Genomic DNA, 22,500 nt, shown 5'->3' with positions numbered 1-22,500 from the left:
ATCTCTTTGCAAAGGCAACCATTCAGGTTTTGGACAAGAACAAACACACAGCCAAACACACACATAGATGGGGCTATAGTAGGAGACATTTGGTGTCACACAATGGTGCTAAATCCAGAAACATATAGCTAAGAAACAAAGTTCCTGCCACACAGACAGGACTGTGTCTTACAACAGAGCTTACAGAAAAAAAAATAATAATAATAAGTATACTCTTTTACCTGTTTCAGTCATTTGACTGTGGCCATGCTGGAGCACCGCCTTTTAATCGAGCAACTCGACCCCAGGACTTATTCTTTTGTAAGCCCAGTACTTATTCTATCAGTCTCTTTTGTCGAACTGCTAAGTAACAGGGACATAAACACACCAGCATCGGTTGTCAAGCAATGCTAGGGGGACAAACACAGACACACAAACACACACACGCATATATATATATATATATATATATATATATATATATATGTACATATATACGACAGGCTTCTTTCAGTTTCCGTCTACCAAATCCACTCACAAGGCATTGGTTGGCCCGGGGCTATAGCAGAAGACACTTGCCCAAGATGCCACGCAGTGGGACTGAACCCGGAACCATGTGGTTGGTTAGCAAGCTACTTACCACACAGCCACTCCTAGCTTCTGAAAAATTTTAATTAATAATTATTATTAATTTGCATTTTATGTATATCTCTTTTAGCATAACAATATGCAACAAATAAAAGTTTCTTTGGAATTTTGTTAAATTTATTTCTGATTTTTGCCAGAATATTTTTAAAACACGTAGTTTAGATGTAGTTTGAATTTGTAGTTTAACAACACCCAACTCGATTTTGGTGAGAAATAATGTTTTTCCTCGTTTACTTTTTTCTTGTGCTATCAACTAATCTCATCTCCTAATATTACCACAAATGACTTTTTTTCCAGTGAAATCAGAGGTGTGTGGAACCTTGGAATCACCCCTTCACCTCAGAGTTTTTTTTTCCTTGTTTTTTTTTTTTTTTTGGTGTGCTATCAACCAAGCTCAGGTCTTTTGCATTGTATTAGGAGATCAGAATAGCCGCTGTTTTTTATGCCTAATAATTGCTATTTCTAGCATACCAAAACAACCACATTGAAGACTGGCTACCTTTGAGTTTATTTAAAAGAGAGAGAAAAATACTTTACGCAACGAATTCTGATATAATTGTAATCTATACCATCTGAAATGTAAATGCAGAAGATTTTATTAACAAATTATCCATGTTGTATATAGTTACCACACACACATATATACATATCACCATCCTTTAATGTCCGTTTTCCATGCTGGCATGTATTGGACGGTTTGACAGGGGCCAACAACCCAGGGGCTACGTCTGGCACCCGTCTGGTTTGGCATGTTTTCTGTGGCTGGATGCCCTTCCTAATACCTATTTCTTTACTACCCACAAGGGGCTAAACACAGAGAGGACAAACAAGGAAAGACAAATGAATGAAGTCGATTATATCGACACCAGTGCGTAACTGGTACTTATTTAATCGACCCCTAAAGGATGAAAGGCAAAGTCGACCTCGGCGGGCCCTTCCTAATACCACCACTTTACAGCGTGGACTGAACGCTTTTATGTGGCACCTGACGGTATCATAGTTTCAATGGTGGGATTTTTACATTTTTATGATTTTTATATTTTTATAATTCTACAGACCTTGGTGCAAGCTGACTGGGGGCCTGGAGCCCAACAAAATTGTTCCCAATTGGGCCCTGCACCTCTTAAGACTGGCCTTGTATCTCTCTCTCTCTCTCTTTTGCTGAACTGGTAAGTTATGGAGATGTAAACACACCAACATCGGTTGTCAAGCGATGATGAAGAGAACAAACACAGACACATACACACACACACACATGTATATATATAAATATATATATATACAACAGGCTTCATTCAGTTTCTGTCTACCAAATACACTTGTAAGGCTTTGGTTGGCTTGAGGCAATTGTAGAAGACACTTGCCCAAGGTGCTACACAGTGGGACTGAGCCTGAAACTATGTGGTTGGGAAGCAAGCCTTTTACCACACAGCCACTGTGGCTATATACATATATATATATATATATATACACATACATATAAATCTATTTATCGTGGCACTCCGCTGGTTATGATGATGAGGGTTCCAGTTGATCCAATCAACATCCACAGACTAGTTTCAACCCAAAAACTAGTCTGTGGATGTTGAACCAGCAGGGGAAGCTGCTGACCTCCCCTGTTCGAAGGTTATAATGGACACAGGTTCGTGTGTCACATAGCTAGCTAGAGGTGATGGCCTCTTGGAGCTAATCAATGGCAGCATTCGTCCTATTTTCCTGGACTGCTATGTTAGCTTGGCGATAACTATTAATATATATATATATAAATATATATATATATTATATATATCATCATCATCATCATCATCGTTTAACGTCCGCTTTCCATGCTAGCATGGTTTGGACGATTTGACTGAGGTCTGGCGAACCAGATGGCTGCACCAGACTCCAATCTGATCTGGCAGAGTTTCTACAGTTGAATGCCCTTCCTAACACCAACCACTCTGAGAGTGTAGTGGGTGCTTTTACATGCCACTGGTACGAGGGCCAGTCAGGCGGTACTGGCAACGGTCATGCTCAAATGGTGCTTTTTATGTGCCACCTGCACAGGAGCCAGTCCAGCAGCACTGGCAATGACCTCGCTCGAATGTTTTCTCATGTGTCACCAGCCCAAGTGCCAGTAAGGCGACGCAGGTAACAATCACGCTCAAATGGTGCTTTTTATGCGCCACTGGAACAGAGGCCAGCTTGTTGCTCTGGCAACGATCACGCTCGTATGGTACTCTTAGTGCTCCACTAGTACAGATGCCAGTCATCGAATATATATATTACATATATATTAGATATATATATATCTAATATATATTACATATCTCTCTCTCTATCCGCTCAGTTGAAGTCGACTCTCGGTCACTCGTTGGATCAGTGTCCTCCAGTCAGTTCTATCCTGGGCCGCTTCCTTCAGACTGGCCATGTCCATTCTGGTATCACTCCTGATGGTGTCAAGCCAGCAGGTTCTTGGTCGGCCTCTTCCTCTCTTGCCACTGACCATTCTGAGCATGATGTCCTTCTCCAGGGACTCTCTCCGCATAATATGACCGAAATATGCCAATCTACGCTTGGTGATCCCAGCTTCTAGCAACATTTTCGGCCTTATCTCTCTCTCTCTCTCTATATATATATATATATATATATATAAGGTCATCCCATAAATATTGCATGAAGTAAAAGTCAGAGGAGGGGATGGGATAAACTACCTTTATCAACTTGCTATAAAAGAACATAGTAATGTTACCTTGTACTTAATCTTACTGCAAGTTTTGAAGAGTGCAATTCGATTTTAACAGGTATTTTTTCAAAGCTATAATGGAAGTGACAAAGGAGCATATTTTGCTTTATGAGTTCAATAAAGGCAACAATGCAACATAAAATGCGAGGAATATTAATGCACTATATGGGGATTGGACAATAAGCGTAAGCCAGTGTCAACAGTGGTTCCAGAAATTCCAAGCCAGAAACTACAGCCTAGAAGACAAGCTTTGTCCTGGAAAATCTGTGGAGCTCGACAAGGACATCCTGCAAACCCTGGTGGAAGAAAATCCCATCATAATTGTTGAAGAATTAGGAGAGGTGCTTGGATTTGGTCATTCAACCATTCATTGAAGTCAGCCCTAGAAGAAAAACTACAATCTTTGGTTTCAAGACGAAAGGTGTTCTTACATCAGGATAGTGTTCGGCCACACAGAGTGAGGATAACATTCCAATGGCTGGAGAAGTTTGAATGGAAAACAATGCCCCACCCACAATATTCACCAGACATTACCCCCATCTGATTATCATTTATTCCGCAGTCTTCAAAATCATTTGGATGGAAAAGAATATGAATTCTGTAGACGAGATCAGAACAGTATTGGAAGAGTATTTTTCATGATGGACAAATGAATTTTGGAAGAGGAGTCATGCAAGTCTACCAGAGTGATAGAAGAGCATTGTATAAAATGAAGGAGATTATATTTTAGATTAAAAAAGAACCTTGTTTATCTTAATTTAGAAAAATAAAAGAAGTATATAAAATCCGCATTATTTATGGGATGACCCAATATATATAAATATATACCCTTTTACTTGTTTCAGTCATTTGACTGCGGCCATACTAGAGCACCACCTTTATTCGAGCGAATCAACCCTGGGACTTATTCTTTGTAAGCCTAGTACTTATTCTATTGGTCTCTTTTGCCGAACCGCTAATGACGAGGATGTAAACACACCAGCATTGGCTGTCAAGCAATGCTAGGGGGACAGACACACAAACACACACACATACATATATATATATACATATATACGATGGGCTTCTTTCAGTTTCCGTCTACCAAATCCACTCACAAGGCATTGGTCGGCCCAGGGCTATAGCAGAAGACACTTGCCCAAGATGCCACGCAGTGGGACTGAACCGGAACCATGTGGTTGGTAAGCAAGCTACTTACCACACAGCCATTCCTGCGCCTATGTACATAATAAAAAGAAAGTGATCAAGATCCTTCCCGAATCATATGGACACATAAGGCTGATTTCTCTGTTCCTGTGGCATGTATATTCTCCACCTGGACAGGATGCCGATCCGCTGCAGGATTACTCGTATTTGCCAGTTGAGTGAACTGGAGCAATATTGAAATGAAGTGTTTTTTCTCAAGGACACAATGTGTCAACTGATTCAGGAATTGAAACCAGTCTTATGATCAAGAGTCCAACACTCTAACTGCAAAGCCATACCCATCTATATATATATATATAGACACAAACACACACATACATATATAGATATACATATATATATATATATATACACATATAAACAACTTAAACTCCCATGGGTATGAGTAAGTATTTCATTTATTTCTTTGCCACATTTATCACTGACAAAGGGAGGGTCCTTACGAACTAACCCTGAAATCGGTCTGATATGGTAATAATGGAATTTTTAAGAAATTTCTGTCGGCTTTTTTTCGAGTAGCATGCGTATTGTGTAAAATTATATGGTTATGGACAATTATGTCTTAATTTTCGGCATATTTGGCATTAGAAATTTTTTCGTCTGCCCTTATTTATAAGTTGTTTATAATTTTAACCGTTAAAGGTATTTTTTAATATGCTGGCCATTGATAAAATATATATATACATATATATACACATATATATATGTATATATAAATATATATGTATATATATATATATATATATATATACTAGCAGTATCGCCCGGCGTTGCTCGGATTGTAAGGGAAATAACTATATAAGCATTTTTAGAGAGTTATAGCCAAAAAGTAGCAAAAAAATGCATTAAAAATTGAAAAAAAAATTAAGGTAAATTTTTCTTTAAATCGTTGACACATCGTAGATATTTTTAGAGAGTTACTTCCCTTTATAAAAGCGAAAAAAATGCATTAAAATGGAAAAATATGATGGTAATTTTTTTTTAAATCGTTAGACTCATCGTAGACGCGCGCTAATACCCAGAAGGGCTCGTTTGTTATTCTGGGTAACTTTCTGTAAAATTATTAAAATTTTGTTCAACATCGCTATAGAAAATGGGTTATTAGCTAATATTCAATTGGGTATACAACAAAATTTTACGATAGAATTTGTTATTCTGGGTAACTTTCTGTAAAATTATTAAAATTTTGTTCAAACATCGCTATAGAAAATGGGTTATTAGCTAATATTCAATTGGGTATACAACAAAATTTTACAATAGAATTTGTTATTCTGGGTAACTTCTGATACCCATAATAATATTTATGGCAAAATAGGCCTTAATTTCATTTAAGATTGTGGGAAATAACAAACTATCCTTTCTTTCGGTTTGTTTACGTTTAGCGTAATGATTTCAAATAGGCTCATTCGAAAAAGTAAATAGAATAGTCTAAGGCTTTACTCTTCTGGGAAAGTCTGTGGCTTGGTCCAGTTTCTTCAGAAAACTCACCGAAAGAAACAGTTTTTAAATTTTCACTCCATTCAGGTACCAATTCGTTTTCTTTATCGTTGTCGGATTCACTGTTTTCACTTTAATAGCTGCCAACTTGCAAAGACAAAGGAGGAGAAGGGTGATAGCGTCAGTGAAACAATTCGCTCCCTTTGTGTGTGTGTGCGTTTGCGTGTGGTGTAAACCAGACTAAGAAAAGCATTGACACACACACCAGAATGTGAGTTTTCTGTAAATTTTGCTTAATGGAGTTTAAATTTTAAAAACTGGACCTGGCATGCCGCGATGCATTGTACTCTTAAAATTGCTAGGTAAATTGTAATTGAAGAAATCCTATATTGTAGATTTGTATAACTCCCAAAGGGAGGCAGATAAAATCTGCCTTTTATAATAAGAGATATATATATATATGTATGTATATATTATATATATATATATATATATAAAACACTATCAGTTTAACATCCACTTTTCCATACTTGCAAGTGACAAATGAGATTTTGTTGAGGTGGATTTTCTATGACCCGATGTCCTTCCTATTGCCAACCCTAACCTGTTTCCAAAAGAGGCAATATTCCATAAGACCAGACATGGATGACTGGAAACAAAGGACACTGTTGATATGACAGTTACACTAGCTTACAACTATTACATGATCCCATGGCAACAAGACAGTAACACCCACATATACAGGGTGTTCAGGATAAATTGGATAGTTTGTATAACAGGAACAGAAAACACAATATCCCATCCAAAAATGAAAGTATTTTAAAAGATAAAAAAATATCAACTAGATTATAACTGGAAAAGTTTACTCAAAGTAACCACTAGCAGCTTCCACCAATGGCCTCAAGACAGCCCAAGAATCTGGCACATGTATTCTTCCCTGTGTCCTTGGGAAGATCTTTGAACATCTGTTTCTTTTTTTTTTTTTTATCTTGGATACCAGCTTGGCCTTGGTTTTAGAGGCAGAATGGTTGGTGTCTTTCTCAACTGTGCCCCACACTTAGTAATCAATGAGATGACAATTAGGGGAGGTAGGGAGGCCAGAATTTGGGGATGGTGAAGTTGTAGAAATTCTCCAACGACCACTTCTGACTCTTTCAGCAGGTATGACAGGGAACCAAATCCTGCTGCCACACATATGGCCTTCCGCCAGCAACCTGGGGATTGACCACTCTCCAGCCGCTTCATATTGCTGTCTGAATTGAGCCTAAGACCTTCTTCAAAGATGTGGGGATGAATTCCAGCATGAAGATGCAACCAGAACACCTGTCGGCCATGGCTTCGTAGTCTCTGTTGCAGCTGTCCATGTCACATCTTACCGTTTTTACAGTGTTCACAGTGTACTGAGCAGCAATCATGATGTCAGTATTTTGGTATAAGGTGGCGAGCTGGCAGAAACTTTGCATGTCGAGCGAAATGTGTAGCCGTTTTTCATCTGCCGTTACATTCTGAGTTCAAATTCCGCCGAGGTCGACTTTGCTTTTCATCCTTTCGGGGTCGATAAATTAAGTACCAGTTATGCACTGGGATCGGTGTAATCGACTTAATCCGTTTGTATGTCCTTGTTTGTCCCCTCTGTGTTTAGCCCCTTGTGGGCAGTAAAGAAATAAGTATTTTGGTATCTGGTGCAAATTATCATGATACAGTTAACTCTTTACCAATATTCAAGGGGCATTCATGAGTGAGATGACATTTTTGTCGGAGGAATTAATATCTAAGTTAAATGCTCTTTCTACAGAAACCATTCAGCGATGAAGTAGAACCAGTCTTTTTGCCAGTCAGGCAAACTGAAGCTAGCAGAATTATATGTCTTCATCGGAAGAATAACACAATAAGTGCAGGAGTGGCTGTGTGGTAAGTAGCTTGCTAACCAACCACATGGTTCCGGGTTCAGTCCCACTGCATGGCAACTTGGGCAAGTGTCTTCTGCTATAGCCCCGGGCCGACCAATGCCTTGTGAGTGGATTTGGTAGACGGAAACTGAAAGAAGCCTGTCGTATATATGTATATATATATATATATATATATATATATATATATATATGTGTGTGTGTGTGTGTGTTTGTCCCCCTAGCATTGCTTGACAATCGATGCTGGTGTGTTTACATCCCCATCACTTAGTGTCGAGTTGCTCGATTAAAGGCGGTGCTCCAGCATGGCCGCAGTCAAATGACTGAAACAAGTAAAAGAGTAAAAGAGAGAGTAATAACTATAAAATATTTTGAACTTATGATCATGTGATCAATTCCAGCACTTTAACCTCGGTCATTGACTCAAAACTATTATGCTTAACACTAACAGAGATAAGGTCTTAGTGGAAGTTCAACAATCTTAAATCAATAAAGGGCACTTGTTAATTTTCTATGCACTGGCCATGATACAGCAGGTGTATGAGGTGGGTACTGAAAAATTCATAGCTTTGAGTAAAAGAAAATACCGGAGGATCAGTTAATTACGATTTTACTCAACATATTCCATTCTCAGATTCGCATACTTATTACAGTGTTCCTTCAGTTTTTCTAAGCCCTGTAAAAGAACTCAAACGGTTGGACCTTCAGCCCAGGCCTTTCGTAATAGCCTTAAAGCCAGCAACTTTACAGAACCACCTTGTATTTCTTGAAAAATAAGCTCAAGATGGGTCAGTCCTTCATTTGGGGGCAAAGTGGAAAACATTGAAAGCTATCTAATCAAAGAATAAATCAAATCAATCAACTATGTAGCATATATTGTGTGTGAGTAATTCCAAAAACATCATTGATAATGTGTCCAGATGCATCACAGGATGATGTACAGAAAAACTTTGTGTGTGTGTAGGTGCAAGTGTGCTTCCCAACCAAATGGCTCTGGGTTCAGTCCCACTGTGTGGTACCTTGGGCAACTGTTTTCAACTATAGTCTCAAGCCAACTAAAACCTTGTAAGTGGATTTGGTAGACAGTAACTGAAAGAAGCTCGTCGTGTATATATATATATATATATGTGTGTGTGTGTGTATGTGTGTGTATTTTTGTGTCTGTGTTTGTCCTGGCACCATCAATTGACAACATATGTTGGCATGTTTACATCCCCGTAACTTAGCAGTTCGGCAAAAGGGACCAAGAGAATAAATGCTGTGGTTGATTTCTTCAGCTAAAAAATCCATTAAGGCGGTGCTCCAGCATGGCCACAGTCAAATGACTGAAAGAAGTAAAAGAATATGTATATACACATACACACACATTCATTCATATACATACACACACACACACTTTCTCTCTCTAAGAATATTCTGTACAGTGAAATACCATAATTAAGCCCTGCTCCATTTCACAGATAAACTGAAGTCAGCTGTTAGTATTGGGGACTTAATCTCCCTTATCTGGAAGTCATTAGGACAATTTGAAGCATAAAATGCAGAGCACTGACAAGAAATAGCCTTGTACAGCATTATCACTATATTATAGAGTATTGAAAATAATCTTTTGAGATGATTGTTTAAAAAACATATTAAAATTACAATAACATATATGTAACATACTTTCGGCATAACCCAGATCAAAATGTTCAGTTAGTGTAACCAAAAGTATATACCTTCTGTGAGGTTATAGCAGTCGGTTGGTTAATTAATAATTTAGAGTAACAGACATGTGTACAAGCACGGAATCAGATCCATTCATTCCACATGGGCAAATAAAATGCAGAGGAGAGAAAATGGAAAGGTAAAGTAAAAAAAGAAGGCATTAGAAAAAATGGAAATGCCAAATAAAAGTACAATTATATTTTTTATAAAATTATTTTTAAAGTCTCTGTGATATAATTGTTTCAAATTATACATACAGATATTTTCATTTTCTTACACACATCCGATATATCTAATAGCGTAGCTTACAGGACGAATTGAATAGAGATCGCCGTTTAGGTTTTTAGATTTAGTGTTAAATAACTGGATCCTAAGGACAATAACTAAAGTCATTTAAAGAAATGGAAAAAATCTATTCAGGAAGAAAGGACAAAAACGAAAGAGAAGAAACATTATAATGCAAGGGAACGAAAACTTTTTGAAGGTCGAAAAATATTATACAAGATAGTAGGGGTGATAGTAGCGGAGGATAAGAATTCATGAACCGTTCAACGAGAGGAATGCTTACAAAGCAATTATTTTATAATTAAAACTGGGACGAAATATCATTCAATGAAACGCATAGGCATGAGAATGTAGCATTGTAAATAGACGGGAGCCATTAACAAAGCGGAACACAGTTTGAGTGGGACAGTGTGGGGCGAAAGTGGGACAATGTAGGGTCAAAGAGTGATGTAAATCCGAACCGCTGTCGCAGGTATCATTATGCCTTCTTATGACAAAATCAACATTCAAGTAATTAGCAAGAATGAATTAAGCAGTGCACTTTCAATATATTTTGATGTTGTCCTTAACTTATAATATATACCTGATTTTTCAAGATTAGAGCTTTCTTTTGACAATGTTAGTTTTGAAAACACAAAATGTGCAATGGCTTTATTGATTCACTTTGCATTTAACAGAAATTGCAACATTAAACACATAATAAACATCTCTGATATTCTATACAATGCCGCGTTAAGTAAATACCAACGATGTTTTCCCTCAGCACTAGTTGTTGTTTAGTCCTAAGTCGATCTCGATCGAGCAGACCTATGAAATAAAACAGTCAAACAATGATCATAGCATCTTGTGTATCTAATTCTACATTATCCAATGTATGTTTTTAAAGTTTGTAGAATGTGCTTTGATGGACATTTGACAACTATTTCAAGCAATTCGAGTGATTACCTCAAAGTTCCCTCACTGGTTTGTCGGCGCTTTGGTTTCCAACCAGGCACCCATCCATGTATCAACCGGGTTAAACGTTGCTTAAGTGTAATCACTAAAACATATAAGCTAACGATGATGTTAGTAAGAATCGGACTGGAAATAAAAACTGAGACAAAATAGTAAGCTGCTTGAAATATTCTTTACTTTATTTAAAACTTGAGAGGCTTTTAAAGCCTAATTTTATCGTGGAAGCACAGTGTTGTGTTTGAAAACATCGCATAATGAAAGCAACACAAAACAACAACGATACGAATGATACTCACAGTGGGATATTCAATTATATTTTGCGGGCTCAGTTTCATCCGAACCTTATCAGTAAGCTGATATTTTATAATTCCTCTTAGTATTTTTTCCAGCCCTTTCATGATCGGAAGGTGGCCAGCAGGTCTGCTCCGTGCTGTTTATTCACGTGTGTAAGACGTAAACTGACTGAATTGTCTCCCCTTCAATAGCAGGTACTTCTGATTAATTTGGTGGGAAGCATCCTCTTCGTATTTCGAAGTTCAAATCTTGCGGAGGTTTTAGTTTTCACTTCATAAACCTACCTCGAGGGAAAGTTGTGTACACCCATAGCCCTTATTACCCGAGTTTTCTTTTATACAAAATATATATAATTGAGTAATGTTTGTCTTTTAGCCTAGTTCAGCCCTGATTTTACACACTAATCTATTGTAGTCATTACTGATCATTTTTCTAGGATCACATTATTCAATGTGTCTTTCATTTTCGACGACAGTTGCAAGTGTTTTTGGAGAGATTTGGCTGCTATTTTTAGCAGGCTCAGCGATTATATAGAGACATCCTTGTTTGTTCCGGTTCAGCTGTAACCATCGCGTCATAGTTATATACACGAAACTTAGTTATCTGCAACCTATTAAAAATTGCACGGTGCAATTTGAAGATTTGGTTGCTATTTCTTGTACACCAAGCACACATATGTAGGTTCCTTTTGAGTGAGGTGGAATTAGTTAGAATTTGTTTTGAACTGTTGTATGTCACTTGATGTTGGGAGAAACTCCGAGACGAGGGGAACTTCAAATCATACTGCTGTTATGAGGTAGGGGAGCACACTGGAATAGTTAACCTGGAACGTTACAGGTTTAGGGATCCAGTGCTAACCCATGTATATTATAAGTGTGTATGCAGGAGCCCCAGCGTATTGCTTAACCAATGGTCTCTAAAGTGGGTGATGAAAAGATCCAGAGGTCGTTGATAAAAATTAGGGCGATGGATGACCGCATTCCCTCTCTCTCTCTTTCAATGGTTCACTCAGGTTTAGAAAATAGGGATTATTTAATAATCGATCTGAAAAATATTGTTTTAAGAAAACTAACTTCGAGGAAGAACAGAATGAGAAAAAATAAATAAAAGAAAGAAAAAGCTTATTAACGAAGCCTGTCATAAAATTGCCATGAGAATTTCCTAGAAAGACGAAAACATATAACACCGAACAAAAATTAAAAAAACGTCAGGCACGGCTGTGTGGTAAGTAGCTTGCTTCCCAACCATATAATTCTGAGTTCAGTCTCAATGCGTGGCACTTAGGCCAGTGTCTTCTACTATGACCTCGGGCCGACCAAAGCCTTGTGAGTGAATTTGGTAGAAGGCAACTGAAAGAAGCCCGTCGTATATATATATATAATATATATATATATATATATATATATATATATATTATATATATATATATATATATGTATGTATGTATGTATGTATGTATGTATGTATGTAACGGGAGAAATTGATAAGTAAACAATATTATGATAAATCCAAAAGCATGCGAAGTAAACTTTGTGTTTGTGTTCTCTTCATTGTTTAGGTGTAATTACAAAGAGAGATAGAATGATGTTGTAAGAGAGCAGAATTAGAGCTAGTGAGAGTTGTAGGTTGTGGGACGTTGTCTCACAGTTGCTAACAGTAAACTTCATTTCTCCCTTTGACCAAGGTACTTGTTGGTCAGCCAAACTTCGTTGTCACCGACTGTGACTAACTGATTTTTGCTTGGGGTGTGCTTGCTTTTATAGCTATCCAGAAGGATAGACATATCATGGAGAACAATAGATTTAGTTGGTGGTCTTGTTATCTCTATTCTAGCTTTTGATGAAGTAGAAGAGGTTAAAAAGGGTCAAGTAGTGAAGACATTATTTCGGCCTAGCTAAAGGCATCTGGAAAATGTAAAACTGCTGTCAGAGAAAAACCATTGTTCCACCGTGGGAAAAGTTCTGTTGCAGCGTTAATTTAAATTTGGCTGTGGTGGATCGAACCCACTTAATGCATGCAAGATCCACTACATATATGTATGTGTGTGTGTGTGTGTATGTTTGTGTCTGTTTGCCCCCCCCCCATCATCGCTTGACAACCAATGTTGGTGTGTTTACATCCCCGTAACTTAGTGGTTCGGTAAAAAAAAAACACCGACAGGATAAGTACTAGGCTCACAAAGAATAAGTCCTGGGGTCGATTTGTTCGACTAAAGGTGGTGCTCCAGCATGGCCGCAGTCAAATGACGGAAACAAATAAAAGAATAGAAATAACCGCAATAATGACAAGAATAACAACAACAACAACGAAATGAAATGAAGGGAAAGGGTTCGTAAAGGCGTCTAATACAATGCTTGTACTGCACACACGCACGTACGAACACACATTACGGTCATCTAAAAGGATTTCTTAATCCAATATTGTTTAAAACTATTGTTATAGTTTTATCTACTTCGAGTTCCATCGTTAAAAACGACCCCACCCCCCAAAAAAAAACGAACGTATGTATGTATGTAAGTATGTATAGCTTGGTGAGGAGGGTGTTTATTGGACACCCTGCGGGATGAAAAACAAAACCCGTCAAAAGGCGGAGGAACTCTTGAGAGTCAATGGCCATCCAATAAATGTCTTAATGCTGTATCATGCGCGGTCTGAATACCCGATCGCGCGGTTAAACCATTGGGAGTGAAAGACTCCTAGCCTTTGTTAGGGCATCCTTCTAGCAGAAGGTAACTCAGGTAACTTGGATAACTCCGGCATAAAGACTGCGGCTCAGTGGTTACCGATGATGTTGACTTGTTCTTCTTTTCGGATTATGGCTGCTGTTGCTTAGTGACTGGGATTGACTCAGTGCACAGCCTTTCCTCACTTTAAAAGAAATCTTCTTGCACAGGCATTGCACGATAACATATATACCAATTTTAAATTAAAAGGTATAATATAGGTTTTAAAAGTTCACTCAGCTGTAGAAATGAGTTGCGACGTCACAGGTGCCAAGCTGTATCGGCCCTTGCCTTTCCCTTGGACCACATCGGTGACGTGGAGAGGGGAGGCCGGTATGCATGGGCGACTGCTGGTCTTCCATAAAAAAAAAACAACCTTGCCCAGACTTGTGTCTGACCGAAGGGTGTCACCACCACCAAAAGTTATCAGTGTTAATCCGTACTTGATATTACAGTTTCTTAGGGGTACTTAACTGGAAGGGCTACTTCTATAAAGGCCAATATAAATACTAAGATCAGGAGGGTGGAACACAAGAGAACAAGAAGAGAAAAAAGTAAATTATATGTATATCGTGGTTTTCCTATTATTTTTTTTACTGCCATTTTATCAATAAACTTTAAAAATTTAATGCTAATATTGAGTTTCATTTGAATTCTTTTCACTCTTTTCTGGCTCTAAATGCCTTTAAAAACCTCAAAAAGAAAGGGTCAAAACTATGAAATCAGCCTTTTTTTTTAGATCTTTTAAAATTTTAAACTATAAAATCAGCATTTTTTTTCACTCTAAAGCAATCTATACATATAAAGCTGAAGTTTTCTGTGTGTGGCAGGTTTGGTAGCCTTCAACTAACACTATCTCCTCCGAGACCTTGCGGCGGCGCAAGTTGACCAAAATCGAGAGTATGATAGAAGAAGGCTTGCTCTTCGTTCCGTAGAATAAAAAATTCAATTCGGACCATGTTAAGACCCAAAATTATTTTCTATGAAAATCCCTATTTTTTACGATTTTTCGACTGCTCTGTAGCCATTTTTCGGTGTATTTCAACCAGAGAAATGTTCACTTAAAGAGAATAGCAAGCTACATAACGCAAATTTTTTACTTTTCAAAAAAGATTGAAACTATGTCAAAACTTTGTTAACGCGACATCAAAGTCTGCCGTTTTAAGCGCAACTAAAAAAAAAAAAAACCCGAGCAACGCCGGGCTATACTGCTAGTAAATAAATGAAATAAAATAAACGTTTTAGTTTCTAAAGCCATTAGAAAGGTCTAAAAAGGATGATTTTATAGTTTGGGCACTTTTTTAAAGGTGTTTTTAGAGCAAAAACTGTTGTTTTTTTTTTCTATAATAAAAATTAACGTTAACGGTTTATCGATAACTTCCGTAATATTTTTAAAGAATTAACTGATTAACAGTTATCGAAGTTCATTTTTTGGTTAATGGGTTAATGGTTAACGAAGTTAACTTTTCGAAAACGGTGCTTACGTTATCGAAATTTAACTTCGTTAACCATTAACCCACTGCGGTCGATTATATCGACTCCAGTGCCTAACTGGTACTTAATTTATCGACCCCGAAAGGATGAAAGGCAAAGTCGACCTCGGCCGAATTTGAACTCAGAACGTAATGGCAGACGAAATACCTATTTCTTTACTACCCACAAGGGGCTAAACACAGAGGACAAGCAAGGACAGACAAACGGGTACTTATTTAATCGACCCCGAAAGGATGAAAGGCAAAGTCGACCTCGGCGGAATTTGAATTCAGAACGTAGCGGCAGACGAAATACCGCTAAGCATTTCGCCCGGCGCGCTAACGTCTCTGCCAGCTCGATCGATCGATAGATAGATAGATAGATAGATAGATATAGATAGATAGATAGATAGATAGATAGATACGGAAAGAGACTTGCCCCAAACAATCACAAGGTATATAAATAGACAGACACATCAGATAGCGCTTTCTTGTATATTCATTTATATTACGGTTAATTATATCTATTGTTCCTTTATAGAAATTGACCTTGAATCTTGCAGGAAATTAATTCACTGGAACAAATTAAACGACTTACAATTTTCTTCTTTTGGCAAAAGAAATACGTCTGCAAGATAAGATAAGATATAGACTGTGTACGGGAGGACTACAGGACAACACTGAGTGGTAATATCAAATACAAAATGGGTTTTAATATGACGCATTTTAAAAAAATAATATGACAATTATTACCTATCTATATATATAAAACTGTAGTTGTGTGAGTGTCTGTCCCCTTCGATTTAGATTCCTAACTACTCCCACATTTTGCGGTGCAGTTTAACCAAATTCGGGTATCTTATAGTCGTGATTCATATCGAGCCCGTCTGAGTATTAGCGCGCGTCTACGATGAGTCTACGATTTTAAAAATAATTTAACATAATTTTTTATTCCATTTTAATGCATAATTTTTCGTGTGTCGATGGCGGCGGAGTTGGCGTCCATGGTCACACCTGCACCTGTTTGCTTCTCCCCCTTCTTCCCTCCCTCGTGAAGCTGTGGGGAAGGGAGTGTAAGGAAATCAACGTCGTAAAGCGTTGTCAAGGAGACCAGCGTTCTTTTAGAACAACGACTTCATGGCTTGAAGACACCAAAACAGAAATGGCTAAGAAAGCCCGAATTGGCATCTATAAGGGAAGTAACTCTAAAAATACTTATATAGTTATTTCCCTTACAAACCCGAGCAACGCCGGGCGATACTGCTAGTTTATAATACATACAAAACTCTGATCCACTTCACTTTCATTTTATTTTAATAATAATAATAAACCTTTCTACCATAGGCACAAAGCCTGAAATTTGGGGAAGGGGATAGTCGATCACATCGACCTCAGTTCTCAACTGGTACTTAATTTATCGACCGCGAAAGAATGAAAGCGAAGTCGACCTCGACGGAATTTGAACTCAGAACGTAGCGACAAATGAAATACCTATTTCTTTATTGCCCACAAGGGGCTAAACAAGGACAGACATAGGTATTAAGTCGATTATATCGACCCCAGTGCCTAACTGGTACTTATTTAATCGACCCCGAAAGGATGAAAGGCAAAGTCGACCTCGGCCGAATTTGAACTCAGAACGTAGCGGCAGACGAAATACCTATTTCTTTATTATCCACAAGGGGCTAAACACAGAGAGGACAAACAAGGACAGACAAACGGACGAAGTCGATTTTATCGATCCAAGTGCGTAACAGGTACTTAATTTATCGACCCCTAAAGGATGAAAGGCAAAGTCGACCTCGACGGAATTTGAACTCAGAACTTAACGGCAGACGAAATACCTATTTCTTTACTACCCACAAGGGGCTAAACACAGAGAGGACAAACAAGGACAGACAAACGGATGAAGTCGATTATATCGATCCCAGTGCGTAACAGGTACTTAATTTATCGACCCCGAAAGGATGAAAGGCAAAGTCGACCTCGGCCGAATTTGAACTCAGAACTTAACGGCAGACGAAATACGGCTACGCATTTCGGCCGGCGTGCTAACGTTTCTGCCAATTCGCCGCTTTAATAATAATAATAATAATAATAATAATAATAATAATAATAATAATAATAATAATAATAATAATAATAATAATAATAATAATAATAATAACAACAACAACAATGAATAAAGTGCAAATAAAGTAGCTTCAGCACTATCAACCATGCAATGGCAAACTGGAAAACCAGCATAACACTGAAAAATCAATCACAAGTTATGAAAACCGGTCCTACACCCATAAAAAGAAAAATTTTTCAAGGAGACTCATTGTCACCTCTGCTTTTCTGCCTTACTCTGACCCTACAAACTTCTTAAACGAAACCAACATAGGTTATATATGCAATGGACAAACAAATCATGTCGAAAACATGGATATCTTTTAAATGTTCACTAAAATTATCACGGAACAAAAAAAAAATCTTTCTAAAAATTGTCCATAATTTCAGCAAGGACATCGTGATGAGCTTGCGAATGGACAAATGTGCTAAACTGACAAAGAAGGGGCAAATTAATCAGCATTGTAAACGACATAGACACAGAAACCAGAAAATTGGACCACAATCGCCTATATGAATATCTAGGAGCAGACGAAATAGTTAAAATACAACTCATAAAAGAAAGGAAATCACGAGAAAATACTACAGAAAAGTTAGACTGAAATTAAATACTGAATTCAACGCTGAAAATAAGATATGGGTAAAAAGGCTAGAGTTACCAGTCTAAGTACAGCTTCAACATAATAAAGTGGAAGATTAGTGAATTAAGAAACTTAGAAAAACCAGAAAACTATTAACGGTACATCCAAGTCACCAAAAGCAGACGGATAATATATCTACCCGGCTCAGAACGAAGTCTCGGCCTGACACAGATAGAGAACAACTTTAAAATAACAGCTGTTGGACTACAAAAAGTGGACGACTATTACGTTATAAAGCAACACGAAAAGAGGAAAAAAATAGGACGCTTTTCTCTATACAAGGGAGGCGACAAGATACAAATGGAAACAAGCTATACGCAGATGACAACACAAGAAATGGTCAAAGAGACAAAAAAACATGTAAATAGAGCTGCAAAACATACTAAAGAAGAAATGGAGAGAATAAACAATCCATGGTTAATACCGTGCAAAGTTTGACAGAGGAGTGAGCCTATTTAAAAGCTAAAAATAGCCAAAAAAAAAAAAAACTCTGGACTAAAAGCAGAATCGGAAGGACTGATTCTCACTGCACAAGACCAATGCCTGGCCACAAGCAACTAAAACAACACACTCGTATCCCTTATCCGTTACTGAATGGATGTTCCATGCTATTAGCTGTAATATCTTTTTCCTTTGATTTCGACTGCACGGTTGAGTAGTCTGCTAACTGCGGATAGCTGCTCAGGCGGAGCAAGGAATGCAATGTTTTCGTATCTGGCCAGATGGCGTAGGGAAGGCGATGTTTAGATTACTTCTTCTTGGCCCATTCCTGATTACAAGCTGGGTAGTACTATCTTCAAAATATATTTCTTTACTACCCACAAGGGGCTAAACACAGATGGGACAAACAAAGGGCAGACAATGAGATTAAGTTGATTACATCGACCCAGCGCGTAACTGGTACTTAGTTTATCGACCCCGAAAGGATGAAAGGCAAAGTCGATCTCGGCGGAATTTGAACTCGGAACGTAACGGCGGACGAAATACGGCTACGCATATCACCCGGCGTGCTAACGTTTCTGCCAGCTCGTTGCCTTGGGTGCTGCTGGACTTTTCCTCTAAACCAGATCTGAGCTCAGAGAAGCGCGGCCAGTGGTCCAAGTGTTCTCCATGTACAGGTTGTTGCTGTAACTCAGTGGTCAGTTCCATCTGTTGGTTCACTGCTCGTTCATTGCTGTAACATTTAGGCGAGGTTATGAGGAATAAAAAAAAAAATGTCCAACAACCTCACTTCCACTCTCCACAGCTCCACCGATATCCACGTATCAGTCAACGAGGCGGCCTCTATGTGGCTCTAGAAATAACAGCTACCTCTTTCTTAAATCACAACCATAAGGTTGTCTCAAAAAATAAATAAGAAATAATAATAATAAAAGCTGTATATTGGACACAGTAATATATGATGGAAAAAATAAGATGAGTGGTCAAGGCTGGAAAATCTGATCATAGGTTTGTTCAATCAGCTTCACAAATTATAAATAATGCGCAGGCGTTGGCGTTGTTGTGTGATAAGAAGCTTGCTTTCCAACCACATGGTTCCGGGTTCAGACCCACTGCGTAGCATCTTGGGCAAGTGTCTTCTCCTATAGCCTTCGGCCGACCAAAGCCTTGTGAGTGGATTTGGTAAACGGAAACTGAAAGAAGCTTGTATATATATATATATATATATATATAAAACTCTAGTTGTGTGAGTGTCTGTCCCCTTCGATTTAGATTCCTAACTCCTCCCACATTTTGCGGTGCAGTTTAACCAAATTCGGGTATCTTATAGTCGTGATTCATATCGAGCCCGTCTGGCTATTAGCGCGCGTCAACGATGAGTCTACGATTTTAAAAATAATTTAACATCATTTTTTATTCCATTTTAATGCATAAAATGCATCGTGTGTCAATGGCGGCGGAGTTGGCGTCCATGCTCACAGCTGCACCTGTTTGCTTCTCCCCCTTCCCTCCCTCGTGAAGCTGTGGGGAAGGGAGTGTAAAGAAATCAACGTCGTAATGCGTTGTCAAGGAGACCAGCGTTCTTTTAGAACAACGACTTCATGGCTTGAAGACACCAAAACAGAAATGGCAAAGAAAGCCCGAATTGGCATCTATAAGGGAAGTAACTCTCTAAAAATGCTAATATAGTTATTTCCCTTACAAACCCGAGCAACGCCGGGCGATACTGCTAGTATATATATCTATATATATAAAACTCTAGTTGTGTGAGTGTCTGTCCCCTTCGATTTAGATTCCTAACTCCTCCCACATTTTGCGGTGCAGTTTAACCAAATTCGGGTATCTTATAGTCGTGATTCATATCGAGCCCGTCTGAGTATTAGCGCGCGTCTACGATGAGTCTACGATTTTAAAAATAATTTAACATCATTTTTTATTCCATTTTAATGCATAAAATGCATCGTGTGTCGATGGCGGCGGAGTTGGCGTCCACGCTCACAGCTGCACCTGTTTGCTTCTCCCCCTTCCCTCCCTCGTGAAGCTGTGGGGAAGGGAGTGTAAAGAAATCAACGTCGTAATGCGTTGTGAAGGAAACCAGCGTTCTTTTAGAACAACGACTTCATGGCTTGAAGACACCAAAACAAAAATGGCTAAGAAAGCCCGAATTTATAAGGGAAGTAACTCTCTAAAAATGCTTATATAGTTATTTCCCTTACAAACCCGAGCAACGCCGGGCGATACTGCTAGTATATATATAAAACTGTAGTTGTGTGAGTGTCTGTCTCCTACGATTTAGATTCCTAACTCCTCCCACATTTTGCGGTGCAGTTTAACCAAATTCGGGTATCTTATAGTCGTGTTTCATATCGAGCCTGTCTGGCTATTAGCGCGCGTCTACGATGAGTCTACGATTTTTAAAATAATTTAACATCATTTTTTATTCCATTTTAATGCATAATTTTTCGTGTGTCGATGGCGGCGGAGTTGGCGTCCATGGTCACACCTGCACCTGTTTGCTTCTCCCCCTTCTTCCCTCCCTCGTGAAGCTGTGGGGAAGGGAGTGTAAGGAAATCAACGTCGTAATGCGTTGTCAAGGAGACCAGCGTTCTTTTAGAACAACGACTTCATGGCTTGAAGACACCAAAACAGAAATGGCTAAGAAAGCCCGAATTGGCATCTATAAGGGAAGTAACTCTCTAAAAATGCTTATATAGTTATTTCCCTTACAAACCCGAGCAACGCTGGGCGATACTGCTAGTATATATATATATATATATATATAAGAGAGTGGTCACTATATATATATTTGTGTGTGGTCTCCCCCATCACCGTTTGACAACCGGTGTTGGTGTGTTTACGTCTCCGTAACGTAGCACTTCGGCAAAAAAGACCGATAGAACGATGGAATAAGTATTAGGTTTAAGAAATAAGCCTTGGAGTCGATTTATTCGATTAAAACCCTCCAGCATGGCGGCAGTCAAATCACTGAAACAAGTAAAAGAACAACAATTACTCTCACTGCCCCTACACTTATACCGAAAGATCACCACCGTTATTTCTACCACCACTACCACCACCGCCGGCCCCGCCATTACAACGTCAACTTACAACACCTGTGACACGATTTAAGAGTGTGGGTTGGGTGTGAGGAGCAGCTGTCGCTAGAAATAACGACCAAATCCACTCCTCCACTGCCTAAATCACGCACCATAACATACACCTGAAATAATGTAGTGCGTCATTGTTTCTAGCAGACAGGGTGGTTTTACAGCTGGAAATGTCTTTGAATGTAGTTCCGGTCAAGTACAGGCTGACCTAAGACCAAACAACAACAACAACAACAGCGACCGATTAATATCTTTTCGTTGTTGTGCTTCAACACAACCGGGGTCTTGTGTTTACTAGTTGCCATGTCAACGTCAATATCTACCAAGATGGCGGCAAAGAAGTTTACAAATATCCGAAGTGATAGCAGCAGTAACTCAGGCCGCTCCACAGAGTCACGAGTTTATTTAGGCAATTACTTCCCGATAAGACTGCGAAATGGAGTAATTTCCTATGGTTAGTTTATTAATGGAAACATTCATAAACCCATACTTTATATATATAGTCTTAATTTGCTTTCAGTTTTTTTTTGTTTTTTTTTATTGATTTTGTAACTAACAAGGCACAATGTTTTGTATTGATTTCTGTCTAGACACACTGCCTTATATTGATCTTAACTCGGCACATTGTCTTGTATTTATAGGGAATAGGAAATAGATTGGAGTGACATGATTTTTTAACGATGTAAGTAAGTATACTGGGCTGGCTACAAATAGGAATCGAACCCATTATTACTGTAGTAATAATAATAATGGTTATAATATTTATTAATAATGAAAACATTGTTGTTGATGATTTTTTTTTTTGTTAATTAGGTATAAAGTCACTAAGGGAAAGAAGGATTGCTTTTTGGTTCATGTG

The 22,500-nt window shown here is 38.3% G+C and overlaps 2 protein-coding genes across 4 annotated transcripts in view; one reads left to right on the top strand and one right to left on the bottom strand.

Moving 5' to 3' along the window:
* LOC115216765 (beta carbonic anhydrase 1-like) overlaps nt 1–11,308 on the bottom strand; it is a 28,041-nt gene extending 16,733 nt beyond the window's left edge. The window contains exon 1 of the mRNA XM_029786334.2: nt 11,148–11,308. Coding sequence (XP_029642194.1) covers nt 11,148–11,249 — 102 coding nt within the window. The 5' untranslated portion in view covers nt 11,250–11,308. The remainder of the gene's footprint in view (nt 1–11,147) is intronic.
* Nucleotides 11,309–21,957: 10,649 nt separating this feature from the next.
* LOC115216585 (X-ray radiation resistance-associated protein 1-like) overlaps nt 21,958–22,500 on the top strand; it is a 94,171-nt gene continuing 93,628 nt past the window's right edge. For all 3 annotated transcript variants that reach the window (XM_036506345.1, XM_036506344.1, XM_036506343.1), the window contains exon 1: nt 21,958–22,095. In XM_036506345.1, coding sequence (XP_036362238.1) covers nt 21,969–22,095 — 127 coding nt within the window. In that variant the 5' untranslated portion in view covers nt 21,958–21,968. The remainder of the gene's footprint in view (nt 22,096–22,500) is intronic.

Source organism: Octopus sinensis, linkage group LG10, assembly GCF_006345805.1.
Source record: "Octopus sinensis linkage group LG10, ASM634580v1, whole genome shotgun sequence".
Lineage (NCBI taxonomy): Eukaryota > Metazoa > Mollusca > Cephalopoda > Octopoda > Octopodidae > Octopus > Octopus sinensis.
The sequence above is the reverse complement of the archived record's forward strand: the minus strand, read 5'-3'. Positions and strand labels throughout refer to the sequence as shown.